Source organism: Chanos chanos, chromosome 5 (genome assembly GCF_902362185.1).
Source record: "Chanos chanos chromosome 5, fChaCha1.1, whole genome shotgun sequence".
Lineage (NCBI taxonomy): Eukaryota > Metazoa > Chordata > Actinopteri > Gonorynchiformes > Chanidae > Chanos > Chanos chanos.
The window spans coordinates 52,700,423-52,721,367 of NC_044499.1; the positions used below are offsets into that span (position 1 = coordinate 52,700,423).

At 45.8% G+C, this 20,945-nt stretch overlaps 1 protein-coding gene across 1 annotated transcript in view; it reads left to right on the plus strand.

Moving 5' to 3' along the window:
* gabrz (gamma-aminobutyric acid type A receptor subunit zeta) overlaps positions 1–1,439 on the plus strand; it is a 9,593-nt gene extending 8,154 nt beyond the window's left edge. Inside the window, exon 8 of the mRNA XM_030773841.1 lies at positions 1,107–1,439. Coding sequence (XP_030629701.1) covers positions 1,107–1,439 — 333 coding nt within the window. The remainder of the gene's footprint in view (positions 1–1,106) is intronic.
* The last annotated feature ends 19,506 nt before the right edge of the window (positions 1,440–20,945 follow it).

Sequence of the window (20,945 nt, forward strand, 5' to 3'; positions counted from 1 at the left end):
ATCATCATCTTCATTTTCATCACCCTCATCATAATCATATAAGAGTGTTGTATAGTGATTGTGGGTGTGTTGTATAGTGATTGTGGGTGTGTTGTATAGTGATTGTGGGTGTGTTGTATAGTGAATGTGGTTGTGTTGTATAGTGATTGTGGGTGTGTTGTATAGTGATTGTAGGTGTGTTGTATAGTGAATGTGGGTGTGTTGTATAGTGATTGTGGGAGTGTTGTATAGTGATTGTGGGTGTGTTGTATAGTGAATGTGGTTGTATTGTATAGTGATTGTGGGTGTGTTGTGTAGTGATTGTGGGCGTGTTGTGTTGTGAATGTGGGTGTGTTGTAGAAGGTCATCTTTCCATTCACAAGAAGTCCTCAGACTTTCTGATTTTTACTTATACTATGCCATTTTCTTCAAGGTCTTTTAAGCTCTGGATGTTGAGTAGCTGTTAGTCATAGGTGTCAAAGTCAGAGCAAAAGTTGCATCATCCTCAGAAATTCTTGTGTTTATAGCTAATTTCATACTTGCAAATGTTTCTTAAACATTGACCTAGTTCCCAGTCTGTTTGGGCAGGATTTGGACCCTGCATAAGAATGGTTTAGACTGGTATGAGTCAGTTTATTGCCGAATCTTCTGTTGCTTTTTCTCAGAGAGAGGGAAGAATGGGTTGTACTTCAAGGCTCAATTTTGGGTCCCTCATTTTTGCTGGTGTATGCGCTGTCCCCGGGAGGAGTTATCGGGAAGCGTGGCCTTTACTTTCATTCCTCTATGACCTTTCATCTCGTAGTTCAGACAGTGTGTTAAACAGATATGTCAGTGATATCAAACTTATCGAGTTTATGCAGGACAAATTTAATGACTTTTCAGGAGAAAACTCTTCAAGAAGAAGTATTTATGACCTATGAGACTTCTGAAGTTAAGAATTCAATCAGAGCGAAAGAAAGCTCATTGCTTACACAGAATTAATTTGCCTTTAACAGCAGTTAAGTCACTATGTACACCTGTCCACAGCCTCAGTTAGAAAAACCTACTGACGTATTGCAAAATGTTTGTGCTTCTGTGTGTGCGTGCGGGCGTATGTGTGTGTGTGTGCGTGCGTGTGTGATCGTCAGTACGGTCAGGAGATGCAGGAGCGTGAGGACGAGATGAACGGTATCGTGACGTCCATCGGCAGTCGTGCGCTGCGAGCCCGTAAACGGGAGGAGATTCTGTCCAGGACGGCCAGTACCAGCAGCCCCACCCACAGCGTCAGTAAGGATGACACGTCCTCACAACCTCGCAACCCCTGCGCTAAGACCCTGTCCCTAATGCACCGCTTACTGCATTATCTGAACTGCTGCCATATAGAGAATCCACACTACATTGACAACTACTCGCGCCTAACCTTCCCCCTGTCCTTCATAATCATTAACCTCTTATACTGGACCTACTACCTGTACTTCTAGCAGAGTCTGGAAAATTCAAGGAACCTGTTTGTGAGTCTGTGTTTGTCTTTCTCTATGTCCTTATGGAGTCTGTTAGCATGCATTTACATGGTTACAGAACACACAGCACATGTGTGTAGCAGTTCTCACTCTGTGTTGCACAGGGTACATGTGGGCGTGTCCTGATGAGTGTGTGTGTGTGATGGTGCATGTGACTCTGAGTGTGTGTGTGTGTGTGTACGTGTTTGTGTGTGACGGTGCATGTGACTGAGGGTGAGCTGGTGTGTGTGTGTGACGGTGCATGTGACTCTGAGGGTGTGAGTGAGTGTGTGTGTGTGTGTGTGTGTGTGTGAGTCTGTGTGTGTGTGTGTGTGTGTGAGTCTGTGTGTGTGTGTGTGAGTGTGTGTGTGTGTGTGCGTGTGTGTGTTTGTGTGTGACGGTGCATGTGACTGAGGGTGAGTTGGTGTGTGTGTGTGACGGTGCATGTGACTCTGAGGGTGTGTGTGTGTGTGTGTGTCTGAGACAGTGCATGGGACTCTGAGGGTGTGAGTGTGTGTGTGTGTGTGTGTGTGTGAAACAGTGCATGTGACTCTGAGGGTGTGAGTGTGTGTGTGTGTGTGTGTGTGTGTGTGTGTGTGTGTGTGTGTGTGTGAGACAGTGCATGTGACTCTGAGGGTGTGAGTGTGTGTGTGTGTGTGTGTGTGTGTGTGTGTGTGTGTGAGACAGTGCATGTGACTCTGAGGGTGTGAGTGTGTGTGTGTGTGTGTGTGAGACAGTGCATGTGACTCTGAGGGTGTGTGTGTGAGATGGTGCATGTGACTCTGAGGGTGTGAGTTGGTGTGGTGAGTGTGTGTGTGTGTGTGTGTGTGTGTGTGTGTGTGTGTGTGTGTGTGTGTGTGTGTGAGACAGTGCATGTGACTCTGAGGGTGTGAGTGTGTGTGTGTGTGAGATGGTGCATGTGACTCTGAGGGTGTGAGTGTGTGTGTGTGTGTGAGAGACAGTGCATGTGACTCTGAGGGTGTGTGTGTGTGTGTGTGTGTGTGTGTGTGAGACAGTGCATGTGACTCTGAGGGTGTGAGTGTGTGTGTGTGTGTGTGAGACAGTGCATGTGACTCTGAGGGTGTGAGTGTGTATGTGTGTGTGTGTGAGACAGTGCATGTGACTCTGAGGGTGTGTGTGTGAGATGGTGCATGTGACTCTGAGGGTGTGAGTTGGTGTGGTGAGTGTGTGTGTGTGTGTGTGTGTGTGTGAGACAGTGCATGTGACTCTGAGGGTGTGAGTGTGTGTGTGTGTGTGAGATAGTGCATGTGACTCTGAGGGTGTGTGTGTGAGACAGTGCATGTGACTCTGAGGGTGTGAGTTGGTGTGTGTGAAGGAGCACGTCTATGCTACAAGTATGTGGCCTTTGTTTTCTAATGGAGCTTTACCTTTAACTGGACTCTAATACTGGTCATTGGCTTTAGCTTCTCTCTTCATTGAAGTGCAAAATGAGAAACTGATCAGTATATGTTCTGTGTTTTACACCACACATCTGGCCTGAATCAGGAGGTTTGGGCTTTGAATGTAGTTTGAAATGAAAGTACCTGGCAGCACAGTTCAGACAATCAGTGTTAGGATCCAGCTGACTGAGTATTAACACTGACTGAGTGAGTATTAACACTGAGTGAGTATTAACACTGAGCGAGTGAGTATTAACACTGAGTGAGTGTTAACACTGACTGAGTGAGTATTAACACTGAGTGAGTATTAACACTGACCGAGTGAATATTAACACTGACTGAGGTGTTAGGGTCAACACTGACTGAGTAACCCACAGTCAGCCAAACACAGTGTTCATCATACTGAAAAAACAGGACCTGACACGTCTCCGCATTAACTGGATTTAACACAATGTGGTATTTTAGAATCCGTAAATCCAGGTACTTACACGACCGATTCCAGGACTGGACCAAAGATTTCCCGTCTCTGTTCTGTGCATAATTACATTGAATAAATTCTGCTTAATATTATTTCATTTATTTAAGGTTTTGTGTTAATATGTCCAGTGTCAAGTTTTGTGGAATTCACAGGTTTTTAGTTTATTTTATCGAGTAATCAACGACTAAGCTTTTAAGTAGTAATCATTTTAGTACAACATAACTGATCAACATCCTTTTGCAGGGAAACACTGACTATCATGAACTACAGAATTATGCATGACAATCTTGTGTCCTACCCCTGTATATAATTACTTTCTATTGTTCTCAATAGCATAGCTTTGTTTGATAATGATTAAAAGCACTGTTCTAATGAAAACAATAAAGAAATGCATTCATGTATTTTACAGACAGGTCAGGGCTTCCTATGTGGGATATATTGGTGTTATTTGTCAAAGATCCACTTTGCCTGTATTTGTTTTTCACCTATTTGATAATCTCTTCATTTAAAGTTTCCTTTATATGAATTTATGAAATGCTGATTAACAGCAGATGTTCCTGACGTAGCTGTTGTTACCTTGTACATAGATTACCATGTCCGCTGTGACAGTGACTCTTACACACTTTATATTTCTTAGTGGAGACGTCATGGAAATTTTGCTCGTTTTAAAAAGTGCAAGTTGCTGACCCCACCTCTGTTTAGACACCTCCTCATTAACTGTGAATATTACACTTCTTCCAAATCATAATTATTGTGTTCAAGATAAGCTATACATATAAAATGTCTTCCTACTGCAACAAGAATCTTTACAACAGACAGCATCTACTGGCCAGCCACAGACATTTCAGTTATTGCTAGTTTTGGTTTGATATAGTAAATTTTAAGATGTTACAGATGTTTACAGAATAATTTTTAATATGCATGTTGGGAGGGAGAGAGAAAGTGTGCATGATTAACATTCATAAATCTTCAAAGAGCACACGTATGGCATCCGGGGGGGGGGGGGTCGCCATACCGCACAGTACTTATGATGGACTCTGAGTTTCATAGTTTTCAAAAAAATGTATGTGAAATAATTTGTTAACTCTTTATCTTTCATTATCGTTAACTGTTAATGTCAAGCAAACATTATGAAATGAAAATTTTGAAAATTTGATTTATGCTTTTACTTAAAGGGTTTTTCGTTAAGGTCAAAGGGCATCTTCTGCCTCAGTACTGAACTCCCAGGTTCCTGCTGAACATCGAGGTCTGATAGGCTAGTCTGTTGGATGTCGAGGTCTGATTGGCTTGTCTTTTGAACGCTGAGGTCTGACTGGCCTGTTTGGTCACATACTGGTATACCTCCCATACGACAGAGGGCGCTGGTTACTTTATGTGTATTTTCTGACAAGTCACTCTGTCCTTTACACAAGATGTACCAATGGTTAGACTGAATAGTGAAATAGTGCCATAGTAACAGAGTAAGGCCCTGATGACACTCATTCCCACGCGGCTGCTGTCCATCACCGGCCGTTGTGTGTCATGACAGGAGTACCATGTTATTGGAATATATGCATAATGGTATGTTACAGAGAGCAGACCTGAAGCCCAGAATATTCCAGAACTGAGAGAGGTGTGGTATGTTCAGACTTCAGCTCCAACCGTCCTCAGACACACCTGCTTCAGCCAGGTGAGACGTCCGAGGAACATGTGAATGGTCCAGTGAGATACGCCTCAGGAGAGGCTGAGCTTTACTCTGGGGTAAATGAGATCATCTCAGACTGGGTCTCCTGCTCTCGCCTACAGACAGTGCCCGTAACCCTCTATGATCCTACAGTACTGTTTTGGCCTGAGTGTTCTCTCATGTTTTTAAGTAATGTGAAATCACGTTCCCCTATGCATGTAAAGTTGATGTTTCCAGTAAATAAAAGTCTTTTTACTGAAACACTGATGAATGTGTTTGTCATGTTTGGAATGAGATGAAGACAGTGCAATTAGGTTGGTGTGTTTGGAAAACACTACGTATGTCATTAAAACCACTAACATCCACACGAAAGCTCCACTCATCTGTAAACCAATACACTCAGACAGGCTGCCCAACGCACAAAAACATTCACCAATCACTGGCCACATCACTGGATTTAAAGAAACATTCACCAATCACTGGCCACTTTACTGGATTTAAATAAACTAATGAAATGTTACCATGCTGTTACAATGGACTGAGTGCAGTTCTCATTTTTGACCACATGGTGGTGCTGTCATATGAGCTGTTACCAGACCGCAGCGTCCCTGAAACATTCCTCTTTAAACCGGCCTGAATCTAACTGTGAAAGAATGAGTTAGACAACGCTGAAACTAAGATGAGGTCTTTGCCCAGTCACTGCGACCTCTTATCACCAATCAAATGTGCATACTTTACATGAAGTAGTGTGTGTGTCTGTCTGTGTGTGTGTGTGTGTCAGAGTGTATAAGCAGAACAGCTTGCAAAAAACAACTAGGAAAGGTTCTGAACAAACTGAACTATTTAACAGCTCTAAGGGCTATAATGCCTTCTCATACCTTTAGAACACAGTTCACAAAGAAGGTCACAGTTCAGAGCACAGGTCATAGTTCATGGCACAGGTCATTGTTCAGGGATCAGGTCACAGTCAGAACTGTGGTGACGATGCAAACTCATCGTCAGACGCACACTGTCTACGGAGGCAAAGAGCTCAGCTGTGTGATAGAAGTGATGTCTGTTACACTGCAGGACATGGGGGTGTTAAAGCGAATAGAGTTACACAGGGATAAAGGGGGGGGGGAGATGTGGGCTCTCTGTTCTGATGGGGGGGTGCAGGGTAAGAGGGGGGGCAGTGTCCTGAGGCTTCACCTCATATCTGACAGCTCTGTAAAGCAGGAGGAGATTCAGTATTTAAAAAATGCCAAAGGCTAAGGGAATGAGAAAAACTGCTGAAAACAGTGTGTGTGTGTATGTATTTGTGCGTGTGTGTGTGTGTGTGTGTGTGTAAGTGGGTGTGTGGGTGGATGGGTGTGTATTTTTGTGTCTGTGTGTGTGGGTGTGTATTTGTGTGTGTGTGTGTGTGTGGGGGGGGGGGGGGGGGGGGTGACTGGGTGTGTATGGTACTTACAGAATGCAACAGAGTTTTAAAATATTAATGGCGTCACTCCCTGGCTGTGTTTGTAGATATCGAGCGATTTATTATTGATTTTACCAGCAAGGCCTTGCCCTCTAATTGCAACGATGGCTTCATGTACTCAGAGAGATGGATGTTTTGTTGCGCTCTCTCTCTCTCTCTCTCACCCTCAGTGCATCTGTAACCCCATGGGAGGAAAGGCTTCATTTCTTCAGTAAGAGTTTAACTTTAAACCCTTTAACTTTCTTGCTGACATTAACCCATTCAGCTTTGTGCAGCATCGTGACAGAGAGAGACTTGGTCTCCCCTCCGCTAGGCCGCCTCACTGACCGACGTACACTCCCATTCACAGTCAGGTTACACACTAAATACAGGCTAACTGTGCTTAAAGTAGAGTTATTAGAATTATAGAGTGTAAGCATTTCTACAGCATATTAATGTACCTTACGACTGCTGAATTTCTGGTGTGTGGTGCAGGCCTATGTGACATACTGTCAGTGTGTCTATGTGCTGTTATGTCTCAGTATTAAGTCAAAATGTCAAAGGAAAATTAAACGCATTTTTTTGCAGTCTGCTCCACACAGCTGCAGATCACACAGTGTGATGGTGACCCTGGGGCTGCCCTCTGACCTGTGTAAGGTATCCCCTGTGCTTACACCACATTAAAAACTCACAGTCCAGTGTCATTCCTCTCCGGGTCAAAGGTCGGAGGTGAATCGGCGACGGAGTTGATGTGTGGTGGTGTGTCCTGAGTGAGAAACAGTGGCCATCACTCCCGCGCGGACAAACAGGGCGATGAACGCAACTCCGCTTTCATTTTCATGTCTTTTTTTTTTTGCCTTTTATTTTTGTCGGTGTTTTGAGACGTACGCTGAGGCACACTTCTCCCCCTCAGGCTCCACATGAATATTCATCAACCGCTTCTCACGACGCCACGTTCATAAACACAAAGGACCACGCATGACCTGCAACACACTGACTTCATATTCACGCTTACAGCAGCAAGATTTCACAGAACCTCTAAAGAACCCTGTGGACCTACAGCCCAGAAACATCACGTATCACTGCTCCACAGTAAAGAAAAACACACAGCTCACAGGTCTCTGACTAGCAGTCTGCCTAAAAACCACATCACAGGAATAAAGGGAGAGAGAGAGAGAGAGAGAGAGAGGGGGAGAGAGAGAGGGAGAGAGAGAGACAGAGAGAGAGGGAGAGAGAGAGACAGAGAGAGAGGGAGAGAGAGACAGAGACACACAGAGACAGAGAGAGAGAGGGAGAGATAGACACACACACACACAGAGGGAGAGAGGGAGAGAGAGACAGAGAGAGAGGGAGAGAGAGAGAGACACACACACACACAGAGGGAGAGAGAGGGAGAGCGAGAGAGAGAGAAAGCAATGACTGCATGTTCAGTGGTTTTGAGGAAGAGCACGGTTGAGAGGACACTGTTTGAACACAAGGGGGTGATGTTCTTTGGCATACTGTGAATCTAGGGCAGTTCATGCACAAACACACACACACACACACACACTCCTTAGGGCAATGGAGGAACTGTGTGTTTGTAAAGGGCCAGGGGCCCCGTCTCCACGGAAACATTCCGCTCCAACTGAGTCATATTACCCAGAAGGCCATGGACTGCAATACCCGTAAGCATCCAAACTGAGGTGGAGAGAGACTGAGAGAATAGTGAGTTGATCCCAGTCATGAGAGGGAGAGGTGTCAGTGTACCCGCTTGACCGTCGGCTGGAAACAGAGAGAAGGAGAGGAGAGAGGAGATTTCAGCATCACAACGTGGTTCTGATTTAAGGGACCATTTAGAATTTTCTGGAAATGGAGGGAGAGAGGTGGGTGCAGGTTTGTGTTAATGTCTGCAGTAGCCCTCTGGTGAATGACATCCCAGCTGTATATAACCTGTCTCAAACTGACTCCTGTTCCTAACTGAAGACACTGCCCCTTGTGTCATTACCCTGAGGGTCTGATGCCTAGCATTGAAAAACCCTCTCATATTTCCATGTGTATGTGGAGACTCTCTGTTATGTTAACTGTCACTATGAAGCTTTGTAGAGCCTCGAATTTAACAGGTCTGGGAACAACCCACAGACTTTCAGCATCACCTGAGGTAGAGTTTGACCTCAATAAGGAGCAGGATTAGGGTGGGGTTAGGCCTGTGTGGCCCGTGTGTGTGTGTGTGTGTGTGAGAGAGAGAGAGAGGCATTGATGTCCTCTCATGCATAAATTGAAATGTATGCTCCCTCACATACACACAGTCCAGCCAAACAGTGTACATGTATTTTTGGAGGGCCATGGTTGAGGTATTAATAATCTTCATGAAGAGGATTTACATGTTTCGAAACATACTTTGCCATGGGCTCAAGAGTCTCTGCATTTATAAACATTTATAAACAGCATCTATAACTGGGTAAGGAGGAGCAGTAAGGAAGGAAAAGAGCAAGAGAGAGAGGGAGTGAAGGACAGAGAGAGAGAGAGAGATGGAGAGAGAGTGATGGAGAGAGGGAGTGAAGGAGAGAGAGAGAGTGATGGAGAGAGGGAGTGAAAGACAGAGAGAGAGAAAGAGAGTGATGGAGAGAGGGAGAGATGGAGAGAGGGAGTGAAGGAGAGAGAGAGGAAGAGAGAGTGATGAAGAGAGAGTGATGGAGAGGGGGAGTGAAAGACAGAGAGAGAGAGTGATGGAGAGAGGGAGTGATGGAGAGAGGGAGTGATGGAGAGAGGGAGTGAAGGACAGAGAGAGTGATGGAGAGAGAGTGATGAAGAGAGAGTGAGGGACAGAGGGAGTGATGGAGAGAGGGAGTGAAGGAGAGAGAGAGAGAGAGTGATGGAGAGAGGGAGTGAAGGACAGAGAGAGAGTGATGGAGAGAGGGAGTGAAGGAGAGAGAGAAAGGGAGACAGAGTGTGATGGAGGGAGAGAGGGAGTGAGGGAGAGAGAGGGTGATGGAGAGAGGGAGTGATGGAGAGAGAGAGGGAGTTATGGAGAGAGAGGGAGAGAGAGAGAGAGAGAGAGTGATGGAGGGGCATGTATATGACATATCCAATGCTAAAGGGTCCCAGTGGCGCCCTCTTTACTTCACCCCTGTCTTTACTCAGCCCAGTAACGAGCAGAGACAGAACACAGCAACCAGCAGACATTTACTGACTGTAACCAGTAACCTGTGGTCCTGCCCCATAACCACAGTAACCTGCAGACCTTTACTGACTGTAACCAGTAACCTGTGGTCCTGCCCCATAACCACAGCAACCCCAGTAGAAAGGCATGTGGGTGACCAGTGCATGGCCAGGTCATGATCAGGTCGTGCAGCCAGTGTGGTTCCATCCCGAGGATCCAATGTATCTCTCCTGGCCGGCGTTGAGAGGACACCCTGACAGAGGAAAGATGCTGACAGTGAGGACATCCTGTTTGGAACTTACAGCCACTAAGAGCTTTGACTGCACTTTCCAACAGTATGTGTGTGTGTGTGTGTGTGTGTGTGTATGCCTGCATCTGTGTGTGCGTGTGTGTGTACGAGTGCGTGTGTATGTGCGGGTGCATATGTGTGTGTGTATGTGTGTACGTGTATGTGGGTACGTGTATGCGTGTGTGCGTGTGCATATGTGTGTGTGTATGTGGGTACGTGTATGCGTGTGCATATGTGTTTGTGTGTATGTGGGTGCGTGTATACGAGTGTGCATGTGCATATGTGTGTGTGTGTGTATGTGGGCACGTGTGTGTATGTGTATGTGTGCATGTGTGTGTGTGTGTGTGTGTGTGTGTGTACATGTGCATATGTGTGTGTGTATGTGGGTACGTGTATGCGTGTGTGCGTGTGTGCGTGTGCATATGTGTTTGTGTGTATGTGGGTGCGTGTATACGAGTGTGCATGTGCATATGTGTGTGTGTGTGTATGTGGGTACGTGTGTGTATGTGTATGTGTGCATGTGTGTGTGTGTGTGTGTGTGTGTGTGTGTGTGTGTGTATGTGTGTACGTGTATGCGTGTGTGCGTGTGCATATGTGTGTGTGTATGTGGGTACGTGTATGCGTGTGTGCGTGTGCATATGTGTTTGTGTGTATGTGGGTACGTGTATACGTGTGTGCATGTGCATATGTGTGTGTGTGTGTATGTGGGTACGTGTGTGTGTGTATGTACATGTGCGTATGTGTGTGTGTGTGTACATGTGCATATGCGTGTGTGTGTGTATATGATTCTGTATGATTCTCCTCATAGTGTGTCAGACTCCTGCAGAACGAGGTCTCAGCCCTACTCAGACACACATCAGAGACTCAGATTAATCAGCTGTGTTTGTGTAAACCTGGAACAGAAGCCTTCTCTACTTTAGCAGACCGATACTAACCAGAAACCATCCGACATGACTCAGAGTGACCGGACCCCAGCCCTGTTTCCCATTGCTCAGCTGGCAGAGTTTTCTCTGGCTGACGAGGTTAGTTAATGAGTGCTCATCCGCCTAACTCTACATCTCTCTGCATAGATGTAGAGAGAGAGACAGAGAGAGAGAGAGAGGGAGAGAGAGATGAAAAGAGAGAGAGAGAGAAAGTATGAAAGGACATATCTGTAATTCTGTCTGTGTGACTGTGTGCATGTTCAGAGACTGAGACTAATTGAATTAACAGCATGGAGCCCCCCCCCCGCGCTGCAAACATTTAGAGTTTCGCTCTTAATGATCCAACCAGCAGACAGAAAATCTATCCAGCCTGTGTGCGTGAGTGCGTGTGCGTGTGTGAATATGAGTGTGAGTGTGCGTGTGTGTGCATTAATATGCGTGTGTTTCTGTGTATTTGTCTACGGGGTCTATGTGTATGTCTTGAGAGCTTTTCTGGTTATCAGCATTTTTCTGGTTGTCAGTGTTTTTCTAGCGGTTAGTGTTTTGTGGTTGTCAGGGTCGTTGTAAATATTAGTAGGACATGAGGATTTTTTGGTATGAATGAATGTGAATGTCTATGCCAGATATTCTCAGAAGCTCCATCGTGAGTTTTAAACAGTGTAGGCTGTCCGCTGGAGGAGGTAATGACTCTTTAGTACTTTATTGGCTGTTTTCTAATTTCATCATCCATTCTGCTTTGGATCATATTTTTGTGCTCCTGTAGCTGTAAATGAAACCATTTCCCAGGTGAAACGGAAGCATCTGAGCCCAAAGTCAAGACGAACAGATGAACGACATTATCCATCATCCCTTTACAGTACTCATCCTTTACACAGGACTTAATGCCCATAGTGAATTATACTGGTTCCCACCTGACTGCACAGTGACAGAGCAATCACCCTGTCTGTGTTATGTACACATGCAGTTCACGGTGAGGAGACATGCTCGAACTAAACATCCTCACAAGTTTTACCCACAACTGGCAACAATCTCACAGACAGACAGGAGCAGTGTGACTGTTACCATACAGACAGACAGGAGTAGTGTGACTGTTACCATACAGACAGACAGGAGCAGTGTGACTGTTACCATACAGACAGACAGGAGCAGTGTGACTGTTACCATACGGACAGACATGAGCAGTGTGGCTGTTACCATACGGACAGACAGGAGCAGTGTGGCTGTTACCATACAGACAGACAGGAGTAGTGTGACTGTTACCATACAGACAGACAGGAGCAGTGTGACTGTTACCATACAGACAGACAGGAGCAGTGTGACTGTTACCATACGGACAGACAGGAGCAGTGTGGCTGTTACCATACGGACAGACAGGAGCAGTGTGGCTGTTACCATACAGACAGACAGGAGCAGGGTGACTGTTAACAGACAGACATGAGCAGGGTGACTGTTAACAGACAGACATGAGCAGTGTGGCTGTTAACAGACAGACATGAGCAGTGTGGCTGTTAACAGACAGACAGGAGCAGTGTGGCTGTTAACAGACAGACAGGAGTAGTGTGACTGTTACCATACAGACAGACAGGAGCAGTGTGACTGTTACCATACAGACAGACAGGAGCAGGGTGACTGTTACCATACAGACAGACATGAGCAGTGTGGCCGTTAACAGACAGACAGGAGCAGTGTGACTGTTACCATACAGACAGACAGGAGCAGTGTGACTGTTACCATACAGACAGACAGGAGTAGTGTGACTGTTACCATACAGACAGACAGGAGTAGTGTGACTGTTACCATACAGACAGTCATGAGCAGTGTGGCTGTTAACAGACAGACAGGAGCAGTGTGGCTATTAACAGACAGACAGGAGCAGTGTGGCTGTTACCATACAGACAGACATGAGCAGTGTGACTGTTACCATACGGACAGACATGAGCAGTGTGGCCGTTAACAGACAGACAGGAGCAGTGTGACTGTTACCATACAGACAGACAGGAGCAGTGTGACTGTTACCATACAGACAGACAGGAGCAGTGTGACTGTTACCATACAGACAGACATGAGCAGTGTGACTGTTACCATACGGACAGACATGAGCAGTGTGACTGTTACCATACGGACAGACAGGAGCAGTGTGACTGTTACCATACGGACAGACAGGAGCAGTGTGACTGTTACCATACAGACAGACAGGAGTAGTGTGACTGTTACCATACAGACAGACAGGAGCAGTGTGACTGTTACCATACAGACAGACATGAGCAGTGTGACTGTTAACAGACAGACAGGAGCAGTGTGGCTATTAACAGACAGACAGGAGCAGTGTGGCTGTTACCATACAGACAGACAGGAGTAGTGTGACTGTTACCATACGGACAGTCATGAGCAGTGTGGCTGTTAACAGACAGACAGGAGCAGTGTGGCTATTAACAGACAGACAGGAGCAGTGTGGCTGTTAACAGACAGACAGGAGCAGTGTGGCTGTTAACAGACAGACAGGAGTAGTGTGGCTATTAACAGACAGAAAGGAGCAGTGTGGCTGTTAACAGACAGACAGGAGAAGGGTGACTGTTAACAGACAGACAGACAGGAGCAGGGTGACTGTTAACAGACAGACAGGAGTAGTGTGGCTGACAGACAGGAGCAGTGTGGCTGTTAACAGACAGACAGGAGCAGTGTGACTGTTAACAGACAGACAGGAGCAGTGTGGCTGTTAACAGACAGACAGGAGTAGTGTGGCTGTTAACAGACAGACAGGGGCAGTGTGGCTGTTAACAGACAGACATGAGCAGGGTGACTGTTAACAGACAGACAGGAGTAGTGTGGCTGTTAACAGACAGACAGACATGAGCAGTGTGGCTGTTAACAGACAGACAGGAGCAGTGTGGCTGTTACCATACAGACAGACATGAGCAGGGTGACTGTTAACAGACAGACAGGAGCAGGGTGACTGTTAACAGACAGACAGACAGACAGGAGCAGGGTGACTGTTAACAGACAGACAGACAGACAGGAGCAGGGTGACTGTTAACAGACAGACAGGAGCAGTGTGGCTGTTAACAGACAGACAGACAGACAGGACCAGGGTGACTGTTAACAGACAGACAGGAGCAGTGTGGCTGTTAACAGACAGACAGGAGTAGTGTGGCTGTTAACAGACAGACAGGAGCAGTGTGGCTGTTAGCCTCTGAGAGCTTTGGTTGGGCCAGGCTGAGGCCTGTAGGGAAAATCCTTCTCACCAGCAGGAGCAGATGCTGCACTTTAATTACCAAACTGCCTCCAATACAGCCTGAATGCTCTGGCACTTTGAAAAGGGAAAAAATGCTGTTTTGTGGGTAAAGTAAGAGAACGCGCGGCAGGCTTTGCCTCATCCAGTACTGCTGGTAATAAAAAGTCAGCATGTTGCTTTGGTTACTGATGTAACTGCAAAGATTCACCAGGCTATCACAAGCACACGCATGCAAATCATGTGAATAATAATTAAAATATCCACATCTCTTTTTGGGAGTATTTGCCTTAAGAAAACCTGTTGAGTTTCCATTCATTATCTAAAGCATTCACACTCAATGCCTTATCCATCCATAATGACAGGAGCCCTCTTTGGTCCCTAAGTCCCTACAGTAAAGTGGGTTAATTGGTTAACAAGCTCCCAACAAATCAATAAATTGAATTTGATGCTGCTGTTGGCTGTTGAAGTGTGTAAGAATGAGAGTGTGTAAACACGCCTAATGACCCGTGGAGCGCTCGACTCTCACACGCTTTGTCTTCACAGACAGAGGAGGAGAGATGGAGCACAACTGTAAGTCCGCTCACTTTCATCTCTGACTGTTCAGCTTGACAGACATCATTCAATTCCTGCCGCAGTATAAAAGATCACATTTACACTAGAGTCTCCGTATTATCATTTCTAATAGGACTGTGGATGTAGATATACTGTGAATGAACTGGGGCCGCACATTCCAGTCAGAAACACAGCTATTTTACATTGCCCTTTAAGTCCATAAAGACATTAGCGTTGACTGGAGACAAAGTTCTCATAAATGTTGAAGTAGGCCAACGCACCCATTCAGACTATTACCATAATTGCATTAGCGCAGATGTGTCAGCGGCTGTATTAACCGCAGTTTGTCTGCATCCTACTTCATCTGGGTTAATGTTATGCTTTCCCTCTGCTCCACCGCGGATCTGCAGAATGGGTCCTCTCTCGCTATCCTTTTCATTACGTGATTAAAAGAAGCCACGCGTGGCTATCAGGGCGTTTAGCGATCGGCGCGTTTAGCGACCAGCGCGTTTAGCTGCCATCAGCTCTGGAGCTGTCTCTGTACAGCACATCTCCCTCTCCCTGACTCTGGAATCTGCTAAAGGGAAAACAAAGTTTTTACCACTGCAACACGCCACCAAAAACGCAGGCATTAACCTTGCCCTGCCACACATCAATATTCTAGAACATTCTCCACGTATTTTTAATGAATGAATGGCACGGAGCAAGAGAGGGAGCTTTTAATGGATGAGCTGCACATTTAACACAGCTGTTTGTCATAACTGTTCACAAAACAGTCACTGACATTAGGCCAAAGTCATTCAGTTCCCCACATACTCAGCAATGCAGCCAGTTATCCTCCAGCCAATCATCTTCCAGCCAGACATCATCCAGCCAATCTTCTTCAAGCCAGACATGATCCAGCCGGTTATCATCCAGCCAGTCATCGTTCAGCCAGTCATCGTTCAGCCAGTCATCGTCCAGCCAGTCATCGTCCAGCCAGTCATCGTCCAGCCAGTCATCGTCCAGCCAGTCATCGTCCAGCCAGTCATCGTCCAGCCAAGCCGTGACAGGCGTTCACGACATTATGTCACTGTCCTGCGTCCCCTTCACTGGTGTGGGCATAACACATTAATGCTGAAGCTGTGGGCCTGCAAAACCAGCCAGAAACATAGTTCCACCGGGAATGGATTACTGAGTATTGGGAAGATGCGCTTTTCCACTGGGAATGGATTACTGATTATTGGGAAGATGCACTTTGAGTTCAGGCCAAGCAGGTCTTAAGCTACACAAAATAATTTACCATAGAATTGTATCTAAACTCACTCAATAGAAATAAAATCTGTGAAGTTCTATATAAATTTGAAATACTAGATGTGGAATTATCCTGAAGTATTTTACACTGTACAGAATAAAGATTTAACAGACTATTGGGTAAAACTGGGCTTTGATTGGCCAAAAGCCATGGGGGCGGAGACACAGGCGTAACACACAGCATACATGTCCCGGAAACATTAGACACTAGATGTGTATCACATACTGCAAATGTTTTCATATTTTCAGATAAAGAGTTTTTATTCAAATGTTAAGTCATAACCAACACCAGTATAAACTGACCTCTGTCCTGACACGATCCTCATCTTCAAACAAACAGCAATAGAAAGATATAACCATTGAAATGATGTCACCTGAAAGATGTATTGTCCATCTAGATGGACATCGGGTGCATCAGGTATCCTAATCACACATGGAGACCACCAGGCTTGTGCTTTGGTTCTTCTCATAGATGATTTACGGCGGGGACTGTCTTTGGAATCATCAAACGACAATGACAATGGCAATATAAGAAGGCTGGATATGGAAACGTTGGGATGTTGTAAAGCTATAGTCCTGATAATAAAGACATAGAAAGGGCCCTTATTGTGTGAACTGTGATTAAAAATCACTTTGGTCCATGTTAAATACGGAACAATGTGAATTTGATGGTTCTCATTCAGATTAAGTACGGACTGCATAAAAACATGGTCCTATGATGTGACTCAAAGTGTTTTTTGTCATTCACGCTGCTCTACAAACATCAGGTTTATATCACATATGAAGGAACAAAACCGGTTTCACTCACTTCTCGCTGCAAAGCTATAGACCATTTTACTGTGGAAGCATTTAAACATTTACAACTAAATTTCCCCTCCTCTATAAAACAAATCTCTGTGGCCCACATACGGGCAGGGGGGTGGAAAGAGCTGATTGTACATGAAATTTCCATTCCTGTGTTCTGTCAGAGCTTAAGGTTAAAATCAGGCCATCTTCAGAGATTACACCCCCTTCTATGTGTGCGTGAGAAAGAGCGGAGGGAGAGAGAGCGAGAGAGAGAGAGAACGAGGGAGAGAGAGAGCGAGGGAGAGAGAGAATGAGGGGGAGAGAGAGAGAGGGGGGGGGGGAGATAGAGAGACATAGAGAGAGAGAGGGAGAGAGAGAGAACGAGGGAGAGAGAGAGAGAGGGAGAGAGAGAGAACGAGGGAGAGAGAGGGGATGGGTAAGTACAGCAGGCTTTTGTCAGCCTCAGCCCGTCCCTGCTGGTCTGCATTTGCTAAATTCACTCATACACTATAAATGGCTTTTCTAAAACACAGAGGACAAAGCTTCAACTTATAGAACATTCTTTCATCTTTTATTCTCTCCCAGGGGCTTTCTGAGGAATGGTTTATGTAGCTATTTCTTTTTTTGTACTATTTTGACCCTCCCTAAAACCTTTGGACTTTAGATAGGCTGACCTCTGATCCTCTTCTGAGCGATCCTAGCAGATGAGCTGGTTGGTTTCCATGGTAACAGAGGCAGAGGGATGTTCCTCCGTATCCAGAGTTGTACGGCAGGCATCTCAGCAGAGATGTTGTGACTCACGCCCTGTGTGACATCACCTGTCAGTCATCTGGATCCTCGGCGATGCTTTACCATGTTCCTCAGCTGATTTTCCCTATGTGCTGTGACAAGGCTGAGACTCCTCCTCTTCCCTGACAGTACCAATACCATTTCACTCCCCTCCTCTTCCCTGACAGTACCAATACCATTTCACTCCCCTCCTCTTCCCTGACAGTACCAATACCATTTCACTCCCCTCCTCTTCCCTGGCAGTAACAATGACATTTCACTCACCTCCTCTTCCCTGACAGTAACAATAACATTTCATTCATTCCTCTGCATTTGTTATGATGTGTTTTAAAGATGCTTTCATTCTGAGCAAAAGGAAAGCTTGTTCAACACCAAGAGTATTGCCAGAAAATCATCATCTTTATGAGCTACAACTGAGCCACAGAGTAATCTGGCAAATTTGATTAATTTGGCAAATTATAACAAACTCCCACTGCTTTTGGCCTGTAATCCTAACCATTAGTGATGTAACCACTGCTGTCTCAGCAAACCTACTGTCAGTCACTCATCCCTGATCCTAGACCTACTGTCAGTCACTCATCCCTGATCCCAAACCTACTGTCAGTCACTCATCCCTGATCCCAAACCTACTGTCAGTCACTCATCCCTGATCCCAGACCTACTGCCAGTCACTCATCCCTGATCCCAAACCTACTGTCAGTCACTCATCCCTGATCCCAAACCTACTGCCAGTCACTCATCCCTGATCCCAAACCCACTGTCAGTCACTCATCCCTGATCCCAAACCTACTGTCAGTCACTCATCCCTGATCCCAGACCTACTGTCAGTCACTCATCCCTGATCCCAAACCCACTGTCAGTCACTCATCCCTGATCCCAAACCTACTGTCAGTCACTCATCCCTGACCCAAGACCTACTGTCAGTCACTCATCCCTGATCCCAAAGATCGTACAGCCAGTCCCTCTGTGCCTGTATCTGTACACACATCTCTGACCAAACCCTAGGGTGCTGAAAGCCCTGAGAATATATTCAAAATGATCAACAAAGAGGATTCTGAACATACATACACACACACACACACACACACGCAAGCACGCACACACACATATATATGAATATGTGTATGAATTTCTACTACTGGTGTGGCATTTCATCAGTGTTGGAGCGTTACAGTGCTGACTCTGTGTTAGAGCCAAATGGGACGCATGAACCTGTCTCAGGCTGGTCAAAATAAAGCATGACTCCATTTGTAGCCTGCACATGAACCTCAGCCGAGTGTGTGTATGATTTGTATCCAAAATGTGTGTGTGAGTCTGTGAGTGTATGTGTGTGTGTGTGTGTAGATGCAGTCTTGGTTTCGAGGAGACAGACTGCTGATCTGAGCTGCAGGCATTTCACTTGCCACTCAGCCGTATTGTAACATGAGCACAATGTATGCTCCTGAGAACAGTGATTGGTGGAGACAGCTGTTTCCAAGGGCGACTGACAAACATTTAACCAGCCTCCAAATGATTTGTGACAGTTGACAGGCACCTCCTGTCCAGGACAAAAGCTTTCAGTCAGGCATGGTGAGATGAAGGAAGGCCCAGAGAGCGGATATGTGAGGTGATAATGGACATGTTGGATTCTGTTGAGGGTGTTTTGTTTCTCACTCCGTGCTGTTAAACACACATTTGACCCTTTGCAGTGTCTTGTGCAGGCAGCTGCTGACCTGCCTCTTTCATTCTGACAGTGTCTGCTTGTCCATTCCAGAGGTGATAACCAAAGGCTCATCTGACCCTGTGTAAACAGGAGGCCGGTGACTTTAGTGTGACTTTGGAACATGCCCTTCACATTCAGAGTGTCATCGTGAACTCGGTCAGTCAACTTCAAACAGTCCTGTCCCTGGCAAGCCAGCAAAACCTCCCGACATTCACATGGAGAGGATCAGAGTATGGTGCCAGCCTGTGGAGTGTGTGAATCAATGTCAGTCCAGCGCATGGCCCTGACAGCACACATGCTCTGTGACACTGTCATAATCCGCATCCACTCACAGCCTCTCCACACCTACATACCCACTATAGGTCACTATAACTCAATCATTCTCCTCTAAACCAAGCAGCCAAATGCTCTAACATGCCAGAGATCACCTGAACTCATGTATGTAATGTTTGAAATGGTTCTCTATAGGATGACTGGGTTAAAAATGCATCTGAGAGTGTGAGAGTCTGGGGTGTGTATGTATACTATCTGTGAACCTGATGAGAGTGTGAGAGACTGGCATTATTATCTATGGACCTGAAGTTTCTGGTGATGTGTTGGTGTTCCACTTAACACAGTTTTTAAATATATATATAACATTTTTAAATATATAATGTATACTATATGGCCAAAAGTATGTGGACATCCCTCCTAATTATTGAGTTCAGGTGTTCCAGCCTCGTGGATTGTTAACTGGTGCATAAAATTGAGCACAGAGCCATGCAATCTCCATAGACAAGCATTGGAAGTAGAATGGGTCGTACTGGAGAGCTCAGTGACTTTAAACGTGGCACTGTCATAGGATGCCATCTTTCCCATAAGTTAGTTCAACATCTCAGCCATGAAGCAGTAGACCACACAAACTTACAGAGTGGGGCTGACGAGTGCTGAAGCGCGTAGCATGTGAGAACCACCTGTCCTCTGTTGAGTCACTCAGTACAGAGTTCCAAACTGTCTCTGGCTGCAGCACCAGCACAAGAACTGTGTGTCAGGAGCTTCATGAAATGGGTCTCCATGGCCAAGCAGCTGCACACTGGGGTTTGGGCTGGGCCCCTTAGTTCCAGTGAAGGGTAACATTAATGCTACACCATACAAGGACATTTTAGACAACTGTATGCTTCCAACTTTGTGGCAACAGTTTGGGGAAGGCCCTTTCCTGTTTCAGCATGACTGTGCCCCTGTGCACAAAGCAATGTCCATAAAGACATGGTTCGATGAGTTTGGTGTGGAGGAACTCCAGTGGCCTGCACAGAGCCCTAACCTCAACGCCGTTGAACACCTTTGGGATGAATTTGAACGCCAACTGCAGACCAGGCCTTCTCGTCCAACATCAGTGCCTGACCTCACAAATACTGTTTTGGCTGAATGGGCACAGGTTCCCACAGACGGCCTCCAAAACCTTGTGGAAAGCCCTCGTTTTTCTGTCTTGTCTGAGAAAAAATGGTGTAATTTGCCAAAACTGACAACGTGCTTTTCCATATTGCTGTGTGCAGCTGACGTCCCTCTGCATAGACTACTCTCAGGCTGTAATGTCGCTCCCTGAGAAAACACCTGAAGAACAGACCATTTAATCAAAGCAGCCATGGCCCTACCGGAGCACCAGTTTATGTAATCGTCATCTAATGTAACTAAATCCAATTTCAGTGAATTTTCCTGAGAGGAATACTCCCATTTAGCCACAAATTGAAACGGGGGGGGGTGTTGGCACAGAAACCAAGTTGCTGGGTTTAATTACGCTTGACTAGTTACGCGTCTAATGCTGGATCGG